This window comes from Talpa occidentalis, unplaced genomic scaffold (genome assembly GCF_014898055.3).
Source record: "Talpa occidentalis isolate TD23 unplaced genomic scaffold, MPIMG_talOcc4v2.1 talOcc4.2, whole genome shotgun sequence".
NCBI lineage: Eukaryota > Metazoa > Chordata > Mammalia > Eulipotyphla > Talpidae > Talpa > Talpa occidentalis.
Window position 1 is genome coordinate 36,361,075 of NW_023602073.1, and position 21,743 is coordinate 36,382,817.

At 51.0% G+C, this 21,743-nt stretch overlaps 1 protein-coding gene and 1 pseudogene across 4 annotated transcripts; both read left to right on the forward strand.

The window, feature by feature from the left end:
- The first annotated feature begins 545 nt into the window (after positions 1–545).
- LOC129146414 (syncytin-1-like) lies at positions 546–9,951 on the forward strand. 4 transcript variants are annotated; one of them, XM_054698528.1, is made up of 2 exons: positions 546–2,215; positions 6,118–9,951. In XM_054698528.1, exons 1-2 carry the CDS (start codon positions 1,186–1,188, stop codon positions 6,159–6,161), a joined length of 1,074 nt encoding a protein of 357 aa, XP_054554503.1. In that variant the 5' UTR covers positions 546–1,185; the 3' UTR covers positions 6,162–9,951. The 4 variants fall into 4 exon arrangements, with proteins under 4 accessions (XP_054554503.1, XP_054554500.1, XP_054554501.1 ...); XM_054698525.1 differs by having other exon boundaries at positions 552–2,215; XM_054698526.1 differs by having other exon boundaries at positions 552–910.
- Positions 9,952–10,344: 393 nt separating this feature from the next.
- LOC119251213 (class I histocompatibility antigen, Gogo-OKO alpha chain-like) lies at positions 10,345–16,622 on the forward strand (annotated as a pseudogene).
- The last annotated feature ends 5,121 nt before the right edge of the window (positions 16,623–21,743 follow it).

Genomic DNA, 21,743 nt, shown 5'->3' on the forward strand with positions numbered 1-21,743 from the left:
AGAGAGCAAGAGCCCCCAAGGCCCCCCAAGGCCCCCCAAGGCCCCAAGGTTTTTATACCAAACCTGGCTGCTTAACCCCACCCTCAGGTTCCAGCAACCTTCCCTTAGGTGGTGACTGGATTTGTCTTTCCCAATGTCCTGATGGCTTTGGTCTGGAGTGGGGGTGGAGTCCACAAAGCCTGTATGGGATTAGCTCAGGACATCCATTCCCCCTAACATGAGGACCCACAGCTAGGCAACCCGTTTTATATCGGGGCTGCTTTGTAACAATAGGATTAAAGCAAAAAACAGAAGGCTTTTATACAGAAATCATCTAATATATATTGTTTTAATAAGATACTGATTCAATATTAAGGCACTGTGGAACCAAGCTTAGCTGAGGTTTCGCCATTTTGTATATCCTCCACCTTGATATGTTAGTCCTTGTCCAGCCGCATTCCGGAGATAGTTTCAGCAGTCACAACCCTCACTCCACTTGGTGACGAAAAAGCAGACCACCCCAGCCGCCAATGAGGGCAGTCCTGTCCATAAATGGGACAGCATCTCTAACCGTCCAATCAGTTTGAAACTGTAACCGCGCGCGCCCAAAGTGCCTTTGTAGTAGCCAATGAATAATTGCCAACTTCTTTCAAAGTTCCCGCCACTCGCGACCCTATAAGATGTCCCAGCTTCCTCTGTTCGGAGCTCTCGACCTCTGCCGTTGCATCGGTGCGTGTCGAGGGCCCGGTCTCGAGCCCGTATTAAACTCCTTTGTGCCCTTGCATCGGTTGTCTGTGTCCTTGGGGGCTGCACTGGTCGACGTGGGCACAACATTTTGGGGGCTCGTCCGGGATCGACGAGTGCAGACCCCAACTGCCGAGCAACCGAAAGGAGTTCTAAAGCGCGCAGGTGAGTTCCAACACTCGCCCAGGTAAGCTTCAAGTCTGCAGACCTGTAGTTGTACTTAGTACCTGTATCTTTTGTACTTTGTACCTGTAGAAGCTGTTTTGTACTTAGTACCTGTATCTTTTGTACTTTGTACCTGTAGAAGCTGTTTTGTACTTAGTACCTGTATCTTTTGTACTTTGTACCTGTAAAAGCTGTAATTGTTTGCAAACCTGAAAATCTGTTCAATAGCCGGGTCAGGCTTAAGTGGACGCACTTGAAAGCCGCCGGCGTGGACCGCGGGAGACGTCCCCGGACCACATGTTAGGAAGGCCACACCCTTTGCGGGGAAGCAGATACCCCTTTTGGGGGCCTTTTGAAAAATCAGTCTTTGGCCTGTTTCTTGTGACGACAGCCACTGTACTTCTAGCATTTGTCATCATGGGTCAATCACCATCTACCCCTCTATCCGTTGTTTTACAGCATTTTAAAGATGTCAGGTCCAGAGGGTCGGACCTCAGTGTAAATATAAAAAAATCCCCTCTAATCACCTTTTGTTCCTCAGAGTGGCCGAAGTTCGGAGTTGGTTGGCCCCCGGAGGGAACTTTTGATTTACAGATTGTCCGTCGCGTAAAGGAAATCATCACCAGTGAAAGAAAATTCGGACATCCTGACCAACTCCCGTATATCTTAGTCTGGCAAGATCTAGTCCAGAACCCCCCTGCTTGGTTAAAGCCATTTTTGTCGTTACAGGCACAACCCGTACTGCCGGCTAAACTGCTTGGGTCCCACCCCAACACCCCGTCGGCACCTGCGGTTATCCAAGATTCTACCCCGGAGGAACTTCTATTTCCACCACCCTATCATAACCCTTGTAGTAACCCTCCCCAACTCCTGCGGTCGGCTGACCACCCTCCCCCAGAGGCGGGCGGGGCTCGTGGGCAGGGTCCGGCGGCAGGCACCCGCTCAGTGAAGGCGAATTCCCCGGATTCCACCGTCCTGCCCCTGCGTGTGGCAGGATTGCCTAATGAGCAGGGCAACCAGCCCATGCACTACTGGCCGTTTGCGACCAGTGACCTCTACAACTGGAGAGCACAAAATGCACGTTTCTCTGACAACCCTAAAGACCTTGTTAATCTCCTAGACACTGTTCTATTTACTCATCAGCCCACCTGGGATGATTGCCAACAGCTCTTGCAGGTCCTCTTCACCACTGAGGAGCGAGATCGTATACTGACGGCCGCCAGGAAATTAGTCCCTGGAGAAGATGGCACACCCACCACAAACGCGGCCCGCATAGATTTAGTGTTTCCCTTGACCCGACCTGACTGGGATTTTAACCAGGCTGAAGGTAAGGAGAGACTCCGGGTGTACCGCCAGACTCTAATGGCAGGGTTGCGTGCAGCAGCCCGCAAGCCCACCAATTTGGCCAAGGTAGGGGATGTGCAGCAGGGAAGGGAGGAGACCCCCGCGGCTTTTCTAGAACGCCTCATGGAAGCTTTTCGGCAATATACTCCTATGGATCCGGAGGCAACGGAGAACAGGGCCGCGGTGGTAATGGCCTTTGTTAACCAGGCGGCTCCTGACATTAAACAAAAACTACAAAGAATAGATAGGCTGGGAGAAAAATCTATTCGAGATCTTATGGAGGTGGCAGAAAAGGTGTACAATCGCCGTAAAACTCCTGAGCAAAGAGAAGACCGCATCCGCCAGGAAGAACGGAAGGTAAGGGCGGCTGAAAACGCACGCCACACTCGGGATATGGCCAGAATCCTGTTCGCCGTCACTCAAAAGGACAACCCGGGTAAGCTACACCCCTCCCGCCGCCCCAGCTCCACAGGGACAGGCAGGACCCTACAGCGTGATCAATGTGCATACTGCACTCAAAAAGGACACTGGGCCAAACATTGCCCAAAGAAACGGGGAATAACCTCAAACAACCCCGCCGTTTCTGACACTCCTGTCCTGGTGCTCGGGGGCACAAGAGATGACAGTGACTAGGACCGTCAGGGCTCGACCCTCCCCGAGCCCCGGCTAACCTTAAAAGTGGAGGGGAGACCCGTTAATTTCCTTGTGGACACGGGGGCACAGCATTCAGTCCTCACGGAACCCTTGGGTAAACTTTCCGGTAAAACTTCGTGGGTGCAAGGGGCTACGGGATGCAAGCAGTATCCCTGGACCACGAAAAGATCTGTAGACCTGGGAAAAGGTCAGGTCTCGCACACCTTCGTTGTAATTCCTGAATGCCCGTACCCATTAATTGGAAGAGACCTTTTAACCAAGGTAGGAGCGCAAATCTCATTTGGACAGGAAGGTGTCGAAATCAAGGACTTTAAGGGCTCTCCCCTACACGTCCTCACGATTTCCCTTCAAGATGAGTACCGCCTTTTGGTGGCGCCAGATCACCCACCCCTTTCTGGGTGGTGGATGGAATCTTTCTCGAATGTTTGGGCAGAAACCGGGGGCGTTGGCCTGGCGTCCCACAGACCACCCATTATAGTCCAGCTAAAGCCTGGGGCTGAACCCATTCGGGTAAAACAGTACCCTATGCCTGCAGAAGCCAAGGCAGGAATAACGCCTCATATTCGGAGGCTATTGGACAGTGGTATCCTTAAAACATGCCATTCGTCATGGAACACCCCTTTGTTACCGGTGCGAAAACCACACTCGCAAGACTTCAGGCCGGTACAGGACCTCAGAGAAGTAAATAAACGGGTCATAGATATCCACCCCACAGTCCCAAACCCTTATACCTTGCTGAGTGCCTTGCCACCTACTCATGTGTGGTACACAGTATTGGACTTAAAAGATGCCTTCTTTAGTCTACCACTAGCACCCCAAAGCCAGGAAATGTTTGCCTTTGAATGGCAGGATGCGGAACGGGGCATCAGTGGACAATTAACTTGGACAAGGTTGCCTCAAGGGTTTAAAAACTCTCCCACCCTTTTTGACGAGGCCCTTCATGAGGATTTAAGAAAATTCCGCAGCCGATTTCCCGAACTAACTTTGCTCCAGTATGTTGATGATCTGTTACTTGCAGCGGAAAGTGAGCAGGCCTGCCGAACAGGAACAGCCGAATTACTGACGGAACTGGGCCAGATGGGATACCGCGTCTCCGCAAAAAAGGCACAAATTTGCCTGCCTGAGGTAATCTATCTGGGCTACCGCCTCAAAAACGGTTATAGGTGGCTGACGGAAGCCAGAAAAGCTACTGTCTTACAGTTACCGACACCCACCACCAAAAGGGAGGTACGTGAGTTCCTGGGATCTGCTGGGTTTTGCCGGCTATGGATACCTGGATTCGCAGACCTGGCCCAACCCTTGTATGAGGCTACCCGGGAAAAAGTAACTTTTCAGTGGACTCCCCAGATGCAGCAGTCCTTTGAGTCCTTAAAGAGGGCTTTACTGTCTGCACCAGCCCTGGGTCTTCCGGACATTACAAAGCCTTTCCATTTGTTCGTAGATGAGGCAAAGGGCATAGCTAAAGGGGTGCTCACTCAGTCCTTGGGCCCCTGGAGGCGTCCTGTGGCTTATCTGTCTAAAAAGTTAGACCCGGTGGCGTCCGGCTGGCCACCGTGCTTACGCATGGTGGCAGCGGCTGCCCTCCTTTTCAAGGACTCCCAAAAACTGTCTCTGGGACAAGTTACTTCCATAACCACCCCCCATGCGGTGGAAGGAGTCCTCAGGCAGCCGCCAGAGAGGTGGATGAGTAATGCCCGAATCACGCATTACCAAAGCCTATTGCTCAACCCAGAGAGGGTCAATTTTTCGCCACCCACGGGGCTAAACCCCGCCTCCCTCCTACCTGCCCCTGACCTGGAGGCCCATCTAGACTGTGTTGATATCTTGGCCCAGGTCCAAGGGTTACGCCCTGATCTGCGAGATAACCCTCTGCCGGACGGACTGGTTTGGTTTACGGATGGGAGCAGTTTTATCCACGAGGGCCGAAGAGCGGCAGGGGCGGCAGTGGTGTCCATGCAGGAAGTCATATGGGCTGAGCCTTTGCCATCCGGGACGTCCGCTCAAAAGGCTGAACTAATTGCCCTAACCAAAGCTCTCACCTTGGCTCGAGGAAAAAATTTAACTGTGTATACTGACAGCAGATATGCATTTGCCACGGCCCACGTACACGGGGCCATATATCGAGAGCGCGGGCTCTTAACCTCCGACGGCAAAGGCATTAAAAACGCTCAAAAAATTATGGATCTCCTGGCAGCGCTGTGGCTACCACGTAAGCTGGCTATAGTACATCATCCAGGTCATCAAAAGGACTCCTCGACTCCAACTCAAGGTAATAAGCGGGCGGATGAGGCAGCACGCCAAGCTGCCCTAATGCCGGTAGATGCCCTGACAGTAAAACTCCCAGACCCAGGGGACCCGCAGCTGCCGGAAGACCCAGAGTATAGTGCTATGGACTTTGACTACATACAGTCTCTACCGGGTGCTTTTTCTTTGGGACACTGGTGGTACACCCAAGAAACTAAGGCCATCTTGCCAGCACACTTGGCCACTGATCTCATTCAGCGCTTGCACCGAGCCACGCATTTGGGAGAGAGAAAAATTCTAACTCTAATCAGGCAATGGAACCTCCATGTCCGGGACGCAACCTGTACCGTGCGACAAGTAGTGGCATCCTGCCAGTCGTGTGCCATGGTAAACGCCACCAAGACAACCGGTGAACCAGGAATGAGGCCGCGAGGAACGCGCCCGGGGGTCCATTGGGAAATAGACTTCACCGAGGTAAGACCAGGTAAATTTGGCTATCGATACCTGCTGGTCCTGGTGGACACGTTTTCCGGATGGCCGGAGGCGTTCCCGACAAGAGGTGAGTCAGCTCGAGTGGTAGCCAAAATCCTGTTGGAAAACATTTTTCCTAGATTTGGGTTTCCAGTGACCATTGGGTCAGACAATGGACCAGCCTTTGTCTCTCAGGTATCGAAATCTGTGGCTTCTGCCCTGGGAGCAGAGTGGAAGCTCCATTGTGCCTATCGGCCCCAGAGTTCAGGGCAGGTGGAGAGAATGAACAGAACTTTAAAAGAAACTTTAACTAAATTAACTTTAGAGTCTGGCGGGGACTGGGTGACTCTCCTTCCCTATGCCCTCTTCCGGGCTCGCAATTCCCCTTATCGTCTGGGTCTGTCTCCGTTCGAGATTATCTATGGAACCGCCCCCCCAACCACACCGCACGGTGCGCAGTTAGCTTGTGATTTGCCTTCTGATTGTGAACTTTTTCTTTCTGTGTGGGCTGTACAGCAGGCTCACCAGGAGGTCTGGCCCCGCCTCAGAGCGCTCTATGAAGGGGGAGGACCTTCTCAGACAGCCCACAAATTTCAGCCTGGAGATCTTGTCCTTGTCCGCCGACACAAGACCGACGGTCGTGGCCTCCAGCCCCGGTGGAAGGGTCCCTACATCGTCCTCCTGACCACACCCACCGCACTCAAAGTGGACGGCATCGCGGCCTGGGTTCATCACTCACACGTCAAGACGGCACCAACTGACGACTCCCAGCTGCAGTGGCGAGCCCGGAAGCATCCCACCAATCCACTCAAGCTGACTCTTCAGGCGCTCCCGGCTACAACCCATCGCTCCCAGACCACTGCCCACGCCGTGAAAAATGACACCAAACTGTAATGTTGGCTACCTACTGTCCTTCCTTTGTTTTCTCCTTGTCGGGGCTGACTGGGATCCCTGCCGACGGTGCATCACCGAAGGCATATTCGGTCATATTCAGAGCAAGTGCTATGTTAGTAAGCGTGCTTGCAGCCTTAAGGGAGTTCCTCTGTTTGTGGCGACCCTGATTAAGGGCACCACCCATGGATGTCCAGGTACAGTGGGAAGGGTGGTCTGTTGGAAGCGTTTAAATCAAATGCCGCCTAAAAATGAAAGTTGCAATCACTGTAAAGAGGGGGGGAGTTTTTCAGCCTATACCTTTGTTCATTCACAGTGCTATGAAAGGTCTACTGTTTATCAGTGCACAGAGTCCAATCAAACTTTCTGGACTGGTATATCCTTAGGAAATAACGCGGGATATGTATGCCCTGTCAAAGCAGGAAAACCCTTTTGTTGGACTCTGCAAACCCACTGGGGGATGACAGATGGTGGGGGTGTGCAAGACCACGCACGAAAGCAGGAAGTTCAGAGGGTTTTTGAACAAGTTGCCCAAACACAGGATCGGTGGTTCAAGCCGATACACATCCCAGGCCCGGTGGGTTCCCTTAAATTGGAAAAGACAGTACAGGCCATGTTAGACTCAGCCCTACAATTTTTAAACAAGACCAACCCAACCCTGGCCAGCGATTGCTGGTTATGTCTAAGAGAAGGACCCCCCCGTTACACAGCGATCCCTGCTGTGTACAACTGGATTAATTGGACAAACCTAAAGGGCCCAACCCATACGTGTAACCAGACCTTGCCCATCAATAATGTCAAGCTCTCCCCAACAGTTGCTCAGATGCCATGCCTTAGTCACAATGGGACCTTAAGAGTGGGTCAAGTAAATAAGGTACTCTGCAGTTCAGTAGTCAGTGCAACTAAGGCGCCCAGTTTTAATGGCTCTGCCTCTATGTGCCCGCCGGCACTGGGCACTATTTTCTTCTGTGGCACCACAGCCTACCCCGTACTCCCTGCTAACTGGTCGGGCTTGTGCATTTTAACATATCTCATGCCCGATGTGGGAGTGGTCCCAGGCAACCAAAGCCTTCCCATACAGCTCATCCAGTCTGTGCCTGCCGGACATAAGCGGGCCATAATTACCCCACTACTGCTCGGCCTGGGGGTGGCAGCCGGAGTGGGGACCGGAGTTGCTGGAATTGGGACCTCTGTTAACCTTTACCAAAAAATTTCAGCTCAGCTGGTGGGGGACATTGGGCGGCTAGCAGATACAACCTTAGAGTTACAGTCTCAGTTAGACTCTTTGGCCGCGGTGGTCCTGCAAAACCGCCGCGGGCTAGATCTTCTCACAGCAAAGGAAGGAGGCATCTGTCTCTACCTGCGGGAAGAATGTTGCTTCTATGCTAACAAGTCAGGAATAGTTAGAAATAAAATTAAGCAATTACAAGAGGAACTAGAACACCGGAGAAAAAAACTAGAAGACAACAATGCATTTCTTTGGGAAGGCTTAGGAGGATGGCTGCCCTATCTCTTGCCTCTTCTGGGCCCAGTCGTTACCCTCTTCTTAATTCTGTCTATCGGGCCCTGTGTCATTAATCGACTCGTGGCCTTTATTAAACAACGGGTAAACACGGTCCAGTTAATGGTGCTGCGCTCCCAATATGCCCCCTTACGCCAATATAACTCTCCCCAACAACCCCTAAAACAGGACCCCTCCCAATACATAGAAGTGGAGCCCTGACTGTTTCCCCTCATCGCCCACTTTCAGCAGGAAGCAGTTACTGATCAGAACGACGCCCCTTTTCCCTGACTGCAGTTAGGGGCTCCATTCCCAAAAAGGGAGGAAAGAGACATAGGGCGAGTTAGGGTGATTAAGCAAGTTTCAGGAACAGTACAAAAGAGGACCTCTAAGGAGTTTAGGAAGGCTTCAGGGATAAAAACAACTAAAGAAACATCTCTTGTTTAAGCAGAGTAATTCTCATTTGTGGCTGAGAACTTTTGCTGGACCTATAACCCTGTGAATGAACAACAAAATGACACATAATGTGACTAAACGTAACCATAATTCTGAGACTGACTAACTGATAAAAGGCTTGGTAGCTGTGTTATTTTCTTAACTGACTAGCCGTTTTTTTCAAAAAAAAAAAAAAAAAAAAAATGGGGAAATGTGGAACCAAGCTTAGCTGAGGTTTCGCCATTTTGTATATCCTCCACCTTGATATGTTAGTCCTTGTCCAGCCGCATTCCGGAGATAGTTTCAGCAGTCACAACCCTCACTCCACTTGGTGACGAAAAAGCAGACCACCCCAGCCGCCAATGAGGGCAGTCCTGTCCATAAATGGGACAGCATCTCTAACCGTCCAATCAGTTTGAAACTGTAACCGCGCGCGCCCAAAGTGCCTTTGTAGTAGCCAATGAATAATTGCCAACTTCTTTCAAAGTTCCCGCCACTCGCGACCCTATAAGATGTCCCAGCTTCCTCTGTTCGGAGCTCTCGACCTCTGCCGTTGCATCGGTGCGTGTCGAGGGCCCGGTCTCGAGCCCGTATTAAACTCCTTTGTGCCCTTGCATCGGTTGTCTGTGTCCTTGGGGGCTGCACTGGTCGACGTGGGCACAACAGGCACCAAGGGCATGGAGGGCGTCAGTGCCAGACAAGCCGCACTGACTCTTCACTAGCCCCAAGCTCTCAATTAAGGGAGGAATTCTCCTAATCTAACAGAATCTAACCTATTACTCCTGTACTTATTTAATCAGCATAGTTTTCATATCTAACTTTAAGATCAAGGGAAAATTCCTTTTTCTGTAAGATTGCTGACTGTTGTTTTAAGGAACTACAAATATTTCATCAGAGGCAGGGCCTGAGATGGTTATAGCTTTTGGTTCTCAGAATGGTTAATATGTGACATCAGCAGTGGTAACATTGACTATTTCCAAGTACATTATTTGTGCTGTCAAGATTATTAGCTTAACCAGTGACAAAATTGTTGTTGGCTTATTCGTGAATGCATACTCCAACAGCTACCATACCCATTGTCACTGAAAGGGAACTGTTAAGGAAAAGCGAATCTTTCCCTGGTAAAGAGCCATAGACATGGAAATGTCAGTAAAAGACAAGCTTGCTTCCTTAACAGGCATATCTAAACAAGGACTGGCAGCCTGCTAGGCTGGTTGTTCTCCTGGGCCAGTCTCAAAGATCTGCATCCTCCCCCTTTTCCTGTGTCAAGAATTTGTATGCTAACTAACCAATGTTATCAATGAATTACGCAGTGCCATTTGCTGTCAGATTGGTTATTCAGTAATTGATCAAACAGCATTTGCAGTTTTACTTTTAAATGTGTATTTTAACAATGGTAGAAACTAGCCATAAACAAATGAGACTCTAGCAGGAGTCAGCTAAAGAGATTCCTGACTTTTCAGGAATCTGCCTCATGCCTGGACCTTTGTCAGACTGCTAGGGGGAAAGGATGTCCTGAGCTAATTCCATACAGGCTTTGTGGACTCCACCCCCACTCCAGACCAAAGCCATCAGGACATTGGGAAAGACAAATCCTGTCACCACCAAAGGGAAGGTGGCAGGGACCTGAGGGTGGAGTTAATCAGCCAGGGTTGGTATAAAAAACCAAACATATGGGCCTGGGGGGGCTCACTATCGCTTGCCTCCTGGCTTCAGGGCTCCTGGCTCGCGGCCAGCTCTCAGAGTGCCATTTGGGATTCCAGATTGGTGGATCGGGTAGGGCGCATTTAAAACTTTGTCTCCCATTTTTCTCCCTGAGCTGTACATTTCATCATCTGCCCTTCCCTTGTAAATAAACCTTTTATTAACCTTTCGTGTGTGCCTGCAGTAGAGCATTGATACGTCCTTTTAATCGCGCGGGTAAGGACCCACAGTCAGGCACCCGTTTTGTATCGGGGCTGCCCTATAACAAGACGACAGGAGTAGCATGGCTCCCAGCATAATAACATCTTTTGAAAGGTTTTATTCTAGTAAAGTAAATATTTAAAGCTATAACCCACATGAAAAAATTATACATGGGATCCGTAGTGATTTATGAGACTGTAGAGACATGCTGAAAGAAAAATGTTTGAGAATCACTGACCCAATTCCTGGGCCTGGATTCAGGGAGGCAACAGTGTGACAAAGGTCTTGGTGCAGGAGAGCAGGGGTCTCGGGGTGTGGCTCTCAAGGTCTCAGTCCCCAGAGCGCTGTTCCAGACTGGAAGTTGTCTGTTGGGGTTTCCTCATCTCCCCAGTTTCACTTCTCACAACCTGGGCGGGTCCTCCTTCCTGGATACTGGTGAGTCACCCCAGGGCTCACTCCCCATTGCCTGGAGGTCTCCAGAGCAGCCAATCAGCAGCCCCGCGGCTCCCGTTCCAAAGCCCCCACCCACCCGCTAGGACTCCGTGGAGGCGCGTCCTGGGGGATGGGGGGCGCAGCCCTCCTGCTCCTGCTCGTGGTGGCCTTGGCCCCGAGGGAGACCCGGGCCGGTGAGTGCTGGTCGGGAGGGGACAGGGCGCTCCCAGAGGCAGGAGCGAGGGCGCGGGCGGGCGTGGGAAAGGCGCGACCTCGCCGCCGCCCTAGTTGTCCCCCCACCTCGGCCCCGCCCCGTCCTGGCCCCTTTCTGTCCCTGAGACCCCAGCCTCCTCTGGCCCCCGAGTCCCGGCCATTTTCGTCCCGCAGCCACTTTTCAATCTCACTCATCTTTCACCCGCTTTCTGTCTCGTGGGCGCCCCCCGGGACTCGAGCCCCCGAAGGGGAGAAGAATAGGCCTGGTCTCCCCTCCCGCCCCCAGGCCCCCACTCCATAAGGATTTTCCACACCACGATGTCCTGGCCCGGCCCCGGGGAGCCCCGCTTCATCTCCGTGGTCTACGTGGACGACACACAGTTCCGGCGGTTCGACAGCTACTCTCCAGGCCGGAGCTTGGAGCCGCGGGCGCCCTGGGCTGAGCAGGTGGAGCAGGAGAAGCAGGAGGAGTGGGACTAGGACGCGAGGATCCTAAGGGAGCGCGCACTGTGGTACCGAGCGCAACTGGACGCCCTGCGCGGCCTCTACAACCTGAGCGAGACCGGTGAGCTGGCGCGGGTCCAAGACGGGTCAGCACCTCCATCCCCACGGACGGGGCGGGGGTGTCGCTCAGGGTCTCCCCCTCCAGGCTTCTCTGCAATTGCCCGGGAACAGCCCGCGGGACTTTCACCCCGTTTCATTCTGTTTAGTTTATTCAGGGCGGGAGGGGGCGCGGGCTGGGTGACCGCGGGGTGACACTGGCGGGGACAGGGTCTCACACCTTCCAGATGATGTCTGGCTGCGACGTGGGGCCCGACTGGCGAGTCCTCCCCGCGTACAGATAGTACGCCTACGATGGCGCCGATTACCTGGCCCTGAACCCGGACCTGCGCTCCTGGACTGCAGCGGACACAGCCGCTCAGATCTCCCGGCGCTAGTGGGAGGCCCTGGGGGAGGCAGAGAGATTCAGAAACTATTTGGAGTACTGGTACTTGAGGTGGCTGCGCACATGCCTGGAGTACGGGAAGGAGACTCTGCAGCGCACGGGTAAGAGGGGCCTGGAGGCCTCCCGGTCCCCCCCTGCCTGGAGTCACTGCGGGAAATGAGTCCTCTCTCTAGTCCCGAGAGGGGGGCTCCCCTGGGTTTCATGTTCTGCACTAGAGAGACTCCCAGAGACTCCGGCTTCTCCTGAAGGACAGTGAAGGGATCCCGTCTCTCCTGAGAAAGACAGACAGTCCCTGACATCACACATCACCGGGTCCTTTTGACCAGGGGCCTGTTTGAGAACCACGAGTTTCTCTCTCAGTCTTGTTTCTGGTCTGAGAACATTTTCAGTTATGTGATTCCTGCTTTTCTGTGTCATTCACCTTCCACCCAGGTCAGGAACAAAAAGTCTGTGTTCCACTCCCTCTGCTTCATCCTACCCTGGGCTTTCCTCCTCATTCTAGTACTATCTAAGAAATAGGAGACTCTCACAGATTCCCCAGATTAGCCTGTTTTTTACATTTTTATGCTTCTAGCTGTTATAGGGCAAACCCTGATAAAAAATGGGGTTTCCTGACTGTGGGTCCTCACCTGTGTGCTTAAAGGTGATGTATGAATGCTAAACTGCAGACACACATAAAAGGTTGATAAACGGTTTATTTACATGGTAAGAGGAAATGGGAAATGAATAACTCAGGGAGAAAAAGAGGGAGATAAGTTTGTAAATACGTCCTACCCGTTCCGCTGACCTGGGATTCCAGTGACCCACAGAGGTGGTGAAAACCTAGCATGCCTTGTGGCCAAGCCAGAGACTCCCGGGCACATGACCAGTTAAATACCCAAATGGAGAGCCTAGTTGCTTAACTCCACCCTCGGGTCCTCCCAACCTTCCCTTTGGTGATATGGGATTTGTAGTTCCCAGTGTCATGGGGGTGGAGTCCGCAAAGCCTGTATGGAGTTTGCTCAGGACATCCTTCACCCCTGTCATTCCTGCCACGCCAGTGGTCTTGTCCATTGTGAGGATGGTCTCATGAGGAGTCTTCAGTGTCCATGGAGGAAACACAAAGTGAGTTTTCTGATTTACCACCTCAGAACCCCCAAGGACACGTGTGACCCACCACCCCACCTCTGAGTATGCGGTCACCCTGAGGTGCTGGGCCCTGGGCTTCTACCCTGCGGACATCACCCTGACCTGGCAGCGAGATGGGGAGGACCTCACCCAAGAGATGGAGCTGGTGGAGACCAGGCCTGGAGGAGATGGAACCTTCCAGAAGTGGGCAGCTGTGGTGGTGCCTTCTGGAGAGGAGCAGAGATACACGTGCCACGTGCAGCATGAAGGCCTGCTGGAGCCCCAAGTCCTGAGATGGGGTAAGGAGGAGGATGTGGGCAGTGATGTTGTTCTCAGGGCCATCAGGAGCCCTTCTGGAGCCCTTCAGAGGGTCAGGATAAGGTCTGGAGCTCAGGGTATGATCTTCCCTTCCCTACCAGTGCCCCCTCCTCAGTCCTCCATCCTCACCGTGAGCATCATTGCTGGCCTGGTTCTCCTTGTTGCTGTGCTCACTGGAGCTGCAGTGGTTGCAGCTGTGATGTGGAGGAAGAAGCACTCAGGTAGGGAAGGGAGTGGGGGATCTTGTCCACTGGGGGCTTTCACATCCCAGGGAGAACTTGCCCTGCCTGGTTAATGGGAATTACCATCCACACACATGTGTGTTGCCCAGAGGGCATTTGGTCCAGACCCCCCTCACCTCCTTTCTTCATTTTTCTCAGTCCTGACCTGGGTCTTTAGTCCCAGTTCTGAAAACTTCCTGTTGTGCAGGATTAAAATACTCCTTTAGGTCTTCTGACCTGACTGCTCCCTGGTCTCCCATGATGCTTCTTCCCACAGTAGGACAAGGAGGAAGCTACACTGAGGCCGCAGGTAAGTGTGGATCTGGGGTTTGATCCCTGAGCCCCTGGGGACAGTGTAGATGGACTCCATGGGGGAGTTACCCTCATCAGTCCTTCCTGTGGTCTCATCTCTGACCAGGTTCTGTTTTGTTCTCAACCAGGCAGCGACAGTGCCTATGGCTCTGATGTGTCTCTCAGCCCCTAAGGATCTTTTATAATGAACCCGATGAGGCTCCTGTTGTGCGCACCCTGGGCAGCAGGGTGATGGTGTCACTGTTGTTCTTAACTGTGATATTGAGCATTTGTTCATATATTTATTTTTCTATGTCTACATAAGTTGCTATGTCTATAAATAATAATAAATAAAATATAATAAATAAAAAAATTTATTTATTCATGCATACAAGAAATGGGGTACAGGCCAGATGCACGGGAGGTGATCAGATTCACCAGAGACAGAGTGGGGAACAGAACAAGCAGACTGATGAAATACACTGCTGAGGGGAGCAGCGGGTGAGACAGGAGAGGTCTGCCGCACCATGTGGGATTCTTGCCTGCTGGCCGGGATCTAACCTACACTGCAGATGCTGCGGACAGCCTCACAGTGCTGCGCTCAACCACCAGCGCCACCAAGGGAGGCCTGGAAGTCAATTTTTTTTTTTGCTATATTTATAACACTGTTTTTTTGTCCTTATTAAAATTGGGTTATATCTTGCTGATCATTGAGTTTTAAGCATTATTTGTAAATTCTTGATACAGTGCTTTATCAGTTTTGTAATATGCAAATGTTTCTCCCCACTCTGTGACTGAACTCCTTTACTGACGGGAAAGCAAGCATTATTGTCCAGACAGAAGCATGGATATATTTTTTTAGAAAAGAAAAGATAAATTTCTAATTGGTTTTGAGCAGATACTGGCTGACTGGGATGTTGGGGGATGGAAGGGAATGACTGACTTATGCGTATCCTTGAGTGTTATTTAAATGTTCTTGCATGAGCATGAAATATGCTTTCAAAACTAAATTACACTTCATTCCTCAATTTATAAAACTCTTCACACATCATGTCCAAATCACGTATTAAGATCAGACTGGCACGTGGGCTACAAGTGAGGGACCCCACATCATAGTTGCACAGTCATGGTTTCTCTCAGGGGTCACCCTGGTGTTGTTCGTTCTGTGGGTGTTGGACAAATGTATAATGACCTGTGTCCATCATGAGAATATCATGCAGAGTATTTTCACTGTCCCTAATGTCTTCTGTGCTCCAAGGAAGCAAAAGCAAAAAAGAAACCAATGGAATCACATGAGACTAAAAAGCTTCTATATAGTGGGGGAAACTCATTAAAATGAAAAGACAATATCAAGTTGCAGAAAATATTTGCACACCATCAATCCAAAAAGGAGTTTGCTGCAGGAGGCCTTGTTGCTCCAGCCAGATAGGATGCTGACAAGCAGCTAAGAGAAAAGGCCTCACACCGTGCGGCTGAAGATCTGGCATCCCTTTGCTTTTTGTTCTTGGTCATAGAGAGAGAAAAATTTATCAGAAAGTATATTAGGCAATAAATTATATGTATCAGCATACTGTAAGTAAATAGCACGAAAAATTGTTTGTTTAGAAATTAGTTGTTGGGCAGTTTGGCCCACTTGACAATGGGAGATGGTTTGTTGAACATATGCCTGACAAGCATTACAATACAATAATTATAGTGGGTCCTTCTTTTGCCTTCCCTTGAAGTTTCTTGGGAAAGTTTTTAAATGAAGCTATTTGAGTTAGGAGTTTCTAAATAAAAAAAGTTCTGATAGCTGAGTAGCAGCCAGCTCCTGCTGTGAAGGCCATGAGAATAAAAAAAGGTCTTTTCTTGCTTAGGCTTTGGCTGATAGGGATGTACTGGTGGCTATCTACTGTCTTAGGTTATTGTTTGGTTGAAACAATGAGTTCTAGTGTAAGGCTTAGTTTTTTATTAGCCTTGAAGGTTGCCTTCTTGCTGAGAGCACGTAGTGGCCAAAAGCCCATAGAATAAGAGATGCACTGATTGTTTCTGCTTTGTTTCTGTGCACATGATAATGTCATCTCACTGCTTGCAAAAAATGTATAAATAAAGAACCTGCTGAGCCTCTTGGCAGAAGATACTAGCACCTCACCAAGTGTCGGTGTCTCCTCATTCCCTTCCCCTCAGCCCCTAAGTTTCAGTCCTTTCGTTTTCGCCGAGGCCGTCTCATCCTTTCAGGAACCCCTGACACGACATTTTGCCGGAGGCTGGTCCCCGGCAGGAGTTACTATCCAAGACCTACAAAGAACTGCAAAACAAGAAAACAACTCAATAAAAACAGGGCAGAGGAGCTAGATGGATACTTTTGTAAAGAAGACATACAGATGCCCAAGAGGTACATGGATAAATGTTTGTCATGTGCTGTCAGGAAAATGCCAATTAAAACCACAATGAGTTACCCCCTTACACCTGTGAGAATGACCCACTGAAGGGTGTGGAGGAAAAGGAACTCTCTCTGGTACATGGTGGGTGGGAATGAAGTCTGGTCCTGTTAGTGGGTAGAATGAGGGTTTTCCAGGGTTTCTCAAACCTGTACACTCTACATGGGATCTGCCATCATCTGAATTAAGACAAAACATACTCTAAAGCCTAAGACCTTCAATAGAAAAGAACTTTAATACAATTAGTGTGCAATAGAGAGAAGAGAAAGAATATAGTTAGAATAGTTCCCAAGTGAAGCACCCAAAGCTACCCGTCCCCTCATGGGTAAATGCCCAGAGAAACAGGGTTGGCCCAAAGCAGGCCCACCGGGCCCGAATGCCTGCCACAAGGGTAAGGCACCTACTGGTAGAGATCCATGGGACAGGGGCAGGAGGGGCCAGTCAAGTCTGGAAGGAAAAGAGCAAAATCAAAATCCACATCAAGACAACAGCTGCCATTGTCAGCGTCTCCATGGGACTCTCACCCAAGTCTTTGTCTCTTTCACATGTCTCTTTCTGTGTCCCCAATTCCCTGGCACAAGTCCAAGCCTGAGGAACAAGCCTGGCTGCTTCTTCACATGTCTCTCTGCTCCATGTGCCTCCTCCAGTCTTCTTTCCTCATCTCAATCCACGTCTTCCTCCTCTTTCTTAGCTTCTCATCCCTGCTCAGCCCCACATTTCCTTGGGTGGGGCGGTAACCTGGAACCTCTCTTTTCTACAGATAGCACATTGGTCCTGCCCCAATGGAAAACAAATGAAGTTTCCTCAAAATATTCAAAATAGACCTGTCCCATGGTCAAGCATTCCATTCCTTGGTATTTATCCAAAGAACGTAAAATGCTAATTCCGAGGAATATGCGCCTCCTATGGTCACTGCAGCACTGTCTACCATAACCAAGCAATGGAGACTACCTAAGTGCCCAACGGCAGGTGAGGGGATAAAGAACACAAACCGTATACACAATGGAATACTACTCAGCCATGAAAAAGAAAATACTGACTTTGCAACAAGGATAGATATGGATGGGATTATGCTAAGTGAAATAAGTTTGAAGGAGAAAGTTAAATACTGGATGATTTCATTCATATATGGAATATAAAGAAACAAAGCAGGCACAGGTGAAACTAAACCAAAACAAACTCTAGAAATATGACTCTGGAATTGAAGGTATTGGGTGGGGGTAAGATCAGGAAACAAGATAGGAAGAGGACCCAGTGGACTATGGTGAAGACTGTGGGTCCCCTTATGGTAGGCGTGATGTGGTAACAAACATCTGAAGAGGGGTGACCCTGGGCCTCTGAACACATACAGTGTGTAAAGCAATGTTACCTCAACTGAGTAGTACAATGAGGGGAAAAAGAAACGAAAAAAGCAAATTGTCTCCTCCAGCAGTCACTGACCTCAGGACTTTGCCTTCGCCTCCTCACTGTCATGAAGGCTGAGGGGCTGGTTTCCCACAAGGTCAGAGGCAGGAGGTGTAGGGACTCCTGGGGTTGTTCAGACCCCGCTGAGTAGAGACACTGCAGAGAGGGCGGCTCTGAGGGGACCAGAGCAGAGGGTCAGAGTAACCCCAGTGCTGAGTGAGGGTCTGGTTCCCAAGGAGAGGGGAGTGTGTGTGTGTGTGTGTGTGTGTAACAAGAATGACAGGATATACAACACAAGATGATGGGAAGACAACATCAAGCCCCAGAATGAATGAATTGAAATCGCACACAGAGTAAAGAGTGTGAGAACAACACCTCAGTAAATGCAGTTCTGTGGAGAAGCAGTTTCCAAGCAGGACTGAAAAGGCATTGGACCTGAAGAAGAGGCTGAGGTTTAGAACTATCTCATGGTTGGTTTGAGGTGTAAGGAGCTGGGCAGGACCCCTGCTCCAGGCCCCTGCTAGGATGTGGTGGTAACTTCACCCCTGACAGCTCCCTCCCCCAGTCACCAATGTTCATCTTCAGTCCCCGACGTTCATCTTCTTTGGACTCACCATAAAAAACCCACGGGTCTCAAAATGAGGTTGTTCCATGCACTTCAGCTACTTTCTCTCTAGACCAGAACTGGAGGGAGCCACACAGGGGGAGGGAGGAATGTGTGTCTCCCACTGGCCTGGCCCAGGGGCAGGATTAGTCCAAGTCACCCTAGTTCCTGAGCTGAGCCTTTGTCCACAGTCCAGGAAGGGAGGGAGAGATGGAGCAGGGTCTGTTGCGTTGGGCAACACCACACTGATAAAGAAACGGGCGTCATGTAGCAGGCTACATGATGCAGGATGCTGCTGAAGAAGAAGATCCGGGCCGTTTTTATTGCTAGAATAATCATACAGCGTCAGTTACGTGGGATAGGAGGACAAGGAGAAAAGGATGGGTGAAATAAGGAACGTCATCTTGGGCTTCGGGGGGACAGGAGTCTGCTGACCAGATATTTCTTATCTGCTTGATGATCAAGTGTTGGAATCGAAACCAGACCCCAGACCCTGGACCATGGGCCTAATCTTATCAACAAGGCGGTCCCCTGGTCAGCTTCTGGGCTCCCTTGTCCCACCTCGTGATGCATCGCCTTCCCAGGGTGATCAAGCTTTCTCTCTTGAAAGATTTGAAAGGCACCTTGTAAGGTCTGGCTCCCGTGACTGAGTGACCGGGCAGCTCTGACCTTGTGCAGGAATGCAGAACTGCAGGTCACACAAATGGCAGCTGAACAGGCTGCTCAAGTTTAGAGGACCCGCCAGGGTCTCCCTCAGCTCCTAGGGGAAGATGGAATGTTAGAGGGGCGAACTGACGTTTCTTTCTCATTCTGGGGCTCTCCCGTCTCCCCAGCATAACCCTCCATGTGCAGCCGGGAGAGGATGTCAGGTCAAACCCAGGCTGCTTCCCCCACGCCTCTCCCCACTAGTGTTCAGGATGCATCTGCTTGTCCGCATGGCCACGCTGGAGGAGAGCACGGAAAGGTAAGTATCATTATGATATTTGCTACTGGGATTGGAGGTAAGTTTTTTTTTTTTTTTTTTACTATAAAAGATCTTTTATTTGGGTTGTTGCTGTAACAAGGCTGTGCAATTAGAAAAACACCTGGGAGAAGGAGAAAGTGTTGAACTGAGTTTTCATAATACAACCAAAAAAAAAAAAAGGGAAAAAAGTCAACAGTGAAAATAACAGAAACATTTGCATGAATTATTCAGTTTAACCCACGACACCCTGTGAGTTGTCAGATACCATCATCCCAGGGTAACTCATGACTGTGGGGAGTGAGACTCAGAAGCGCAGCCCAGGCCACACATTGGGCGACCCAGGGTTCTGACCACCCAGGCCCCCTGCTGTGGCAGCTGCAGTGAGGAAGTTTCTCCGAGCTGAGGGGGCTGAGGCCTCAGTGTGGTCACATCCACTGGAAACATCCAGAGTGAGGGTTGGGTCCTCTTAGTGACGGGCACCCACTACCTGCCCAGGCGCCCTTCTACTGACAAGTCAAATTAAAAAACATTCCTCCTGATGTTGCTCTGGTGCTGGAGGCAGGTGAGGTGGGAGAGAAAGTGGAGGTGATGCCAGGCCCTGTGAGCCCTTCCTGCCTGGTGTGGGGAGCAGAGAAGGCAGGTGAGGGTCCATGTTGAGAAAGGCCTGGTGTGCCGTGGGGAGCAGAGACTGGAGAGGGTGAGAGTGTGCGGGGCAGGGAGGAGGCTCCTGCGGCCTGACCAGGGCAGGTGTGGTCACCTCCTCCGTGAGCGTCTCCTCTGTCCTTCCTTGTTCACCTTCCTCACCCACCTTGCAGGACAGTCATGGCCTTGGGGTCCCTACTGGACCCCCCTGGAAGAAGTGACCTGCAGCATCTGCCTGGAGACAGGAGGCCCCTGGGAGCACCTCCTGTGGCCACAGCTTCTGCCAGGCCTGCTCTCAGCTGAGTGACTCTCTGACCCGCCGAGGTCACTGTGTGCTCTCCACGCTGCCAGGGGCCACCACAAGAGGGAACAGCAGATTCAGTTTTATTCTGGTCAGTTTGTCCTCTGGGGGCAGACTTGCCCAGGGGTCATTTTCCTGCTTCTACATTTAATCTGGATCCCTGCAGCCTGGTGCAAGTGGTGGGGTATGACCAGCTTTGCTGAGGCCCACTTCATAGCAAGCCTTGACAGAAGCCATGGGGGAGAGAGGCCCATGGCATTCTAGGCCCAAACTCAGCATGTGGACTGTGGGCCTCCCTGAGCTCTGGCAGCGTTGGCCTGGGCTGTGCTGTGGCAGGTGGGAGACCAGCCTGGTGGGCTGTGATAGAGGGGTGCCTGCTCTGGATGCTCAGGTGAGCATGTAGCCCTGCTGAAGCCCACACCCACTGTGATCCCTGATGCTGGGGGGAGAGGGGACCTTACTGCGTGCAGCCTACGGGCCTGTTTGATGCCATCTGAGTGACAGCAGCCCGCACTCCAGGGTGAGACTATCTGACCTCAGGCATCTGGACACATGGGCAGGTGTTTCATTTGAGAACACAGTGCCAGAATTGTAATGGACCAAACAGATTCAGGCTCTGACAGGTGTCATTCAAGATATTTTTGTTTTGTTTGTTTGTTTTAAAAGAGATTTTTATTTTTACTTACGTATGCACACAAGAATGGGGTTTAGGCCAGAGGTGTTGGGGGTAAGAGGATTCACCAGAGTCAGAGTAGGGAGCAGAACAGGAGGATCTACTGAAATACATTGCTAAGGGGAGCATCGGGCTAGACAGGAGAGGTCTGCTGTGCCACGTGGATTGGCTCCCTGGCCAGGGATCGAACTCATGTTGTAGTGGCTGGCAATACTTGATTGTGCTGTATCTTTGACCCCTGCACCACCAGGGAGCACCCCACCATTCAAGGTTTTTGAGACCATCCAGGCCTCTAAATGGACCAATCTGATTGGAGCTCCACTGGCACCAACCAAACAGCTGGGATTATAAAGGGGCCAATCAAGCTTGAAAGGTGGCACCCTGAAGAGGATACAAGCCAGAGCAGCAGCCAGCCTGAGCCACTGATAGACAGCTACTGGTCAGATTTGTCGGTACTCCTAGAAAGATCTTTGCCAAGCCCTCTGCAGAGTGTGAGACCTTTCCAGAGACCTTTCTGAGACCTGATGGCTACACCTGCCTCTGGCCCTGGCTCTAACACCGCCTGCAGAGAACATCGTCAGGCTGTCCCTGGGGTTTCTAAAGGGGCTGTTGCTGGTGGCTTATGCCCAGCCTCTCTAAGGCGTTTGCTGTTGGTACAATGGCATCTTGATAAGATGTAAATGGCATCTCTGGCACATTGCTGCTGGACCAGTGCTGACCAGCACTGCTGACCTGTATCTGGCCTCCTCTGAGAGCTGTCCACCACTTCTCATCCTGGGCACCATCTTCCTGGTGCTATCACATCTTGCACTGTCCAGTCATGGGTCTGGTGCTGTCCGCCCGGCCTTTGGACATCTGTTGCTGGCTGCTGCAG

Bases quoted from the DNA above. Each gene is read 5' to 3' on its own strand.
- LOC129146414 (XM_054698525.1), top strand. From the start codon at position 6,479: ATGACACCAAACTGTAATGTTGGCTACCTACTGTCCTTCCTTTGTTTT.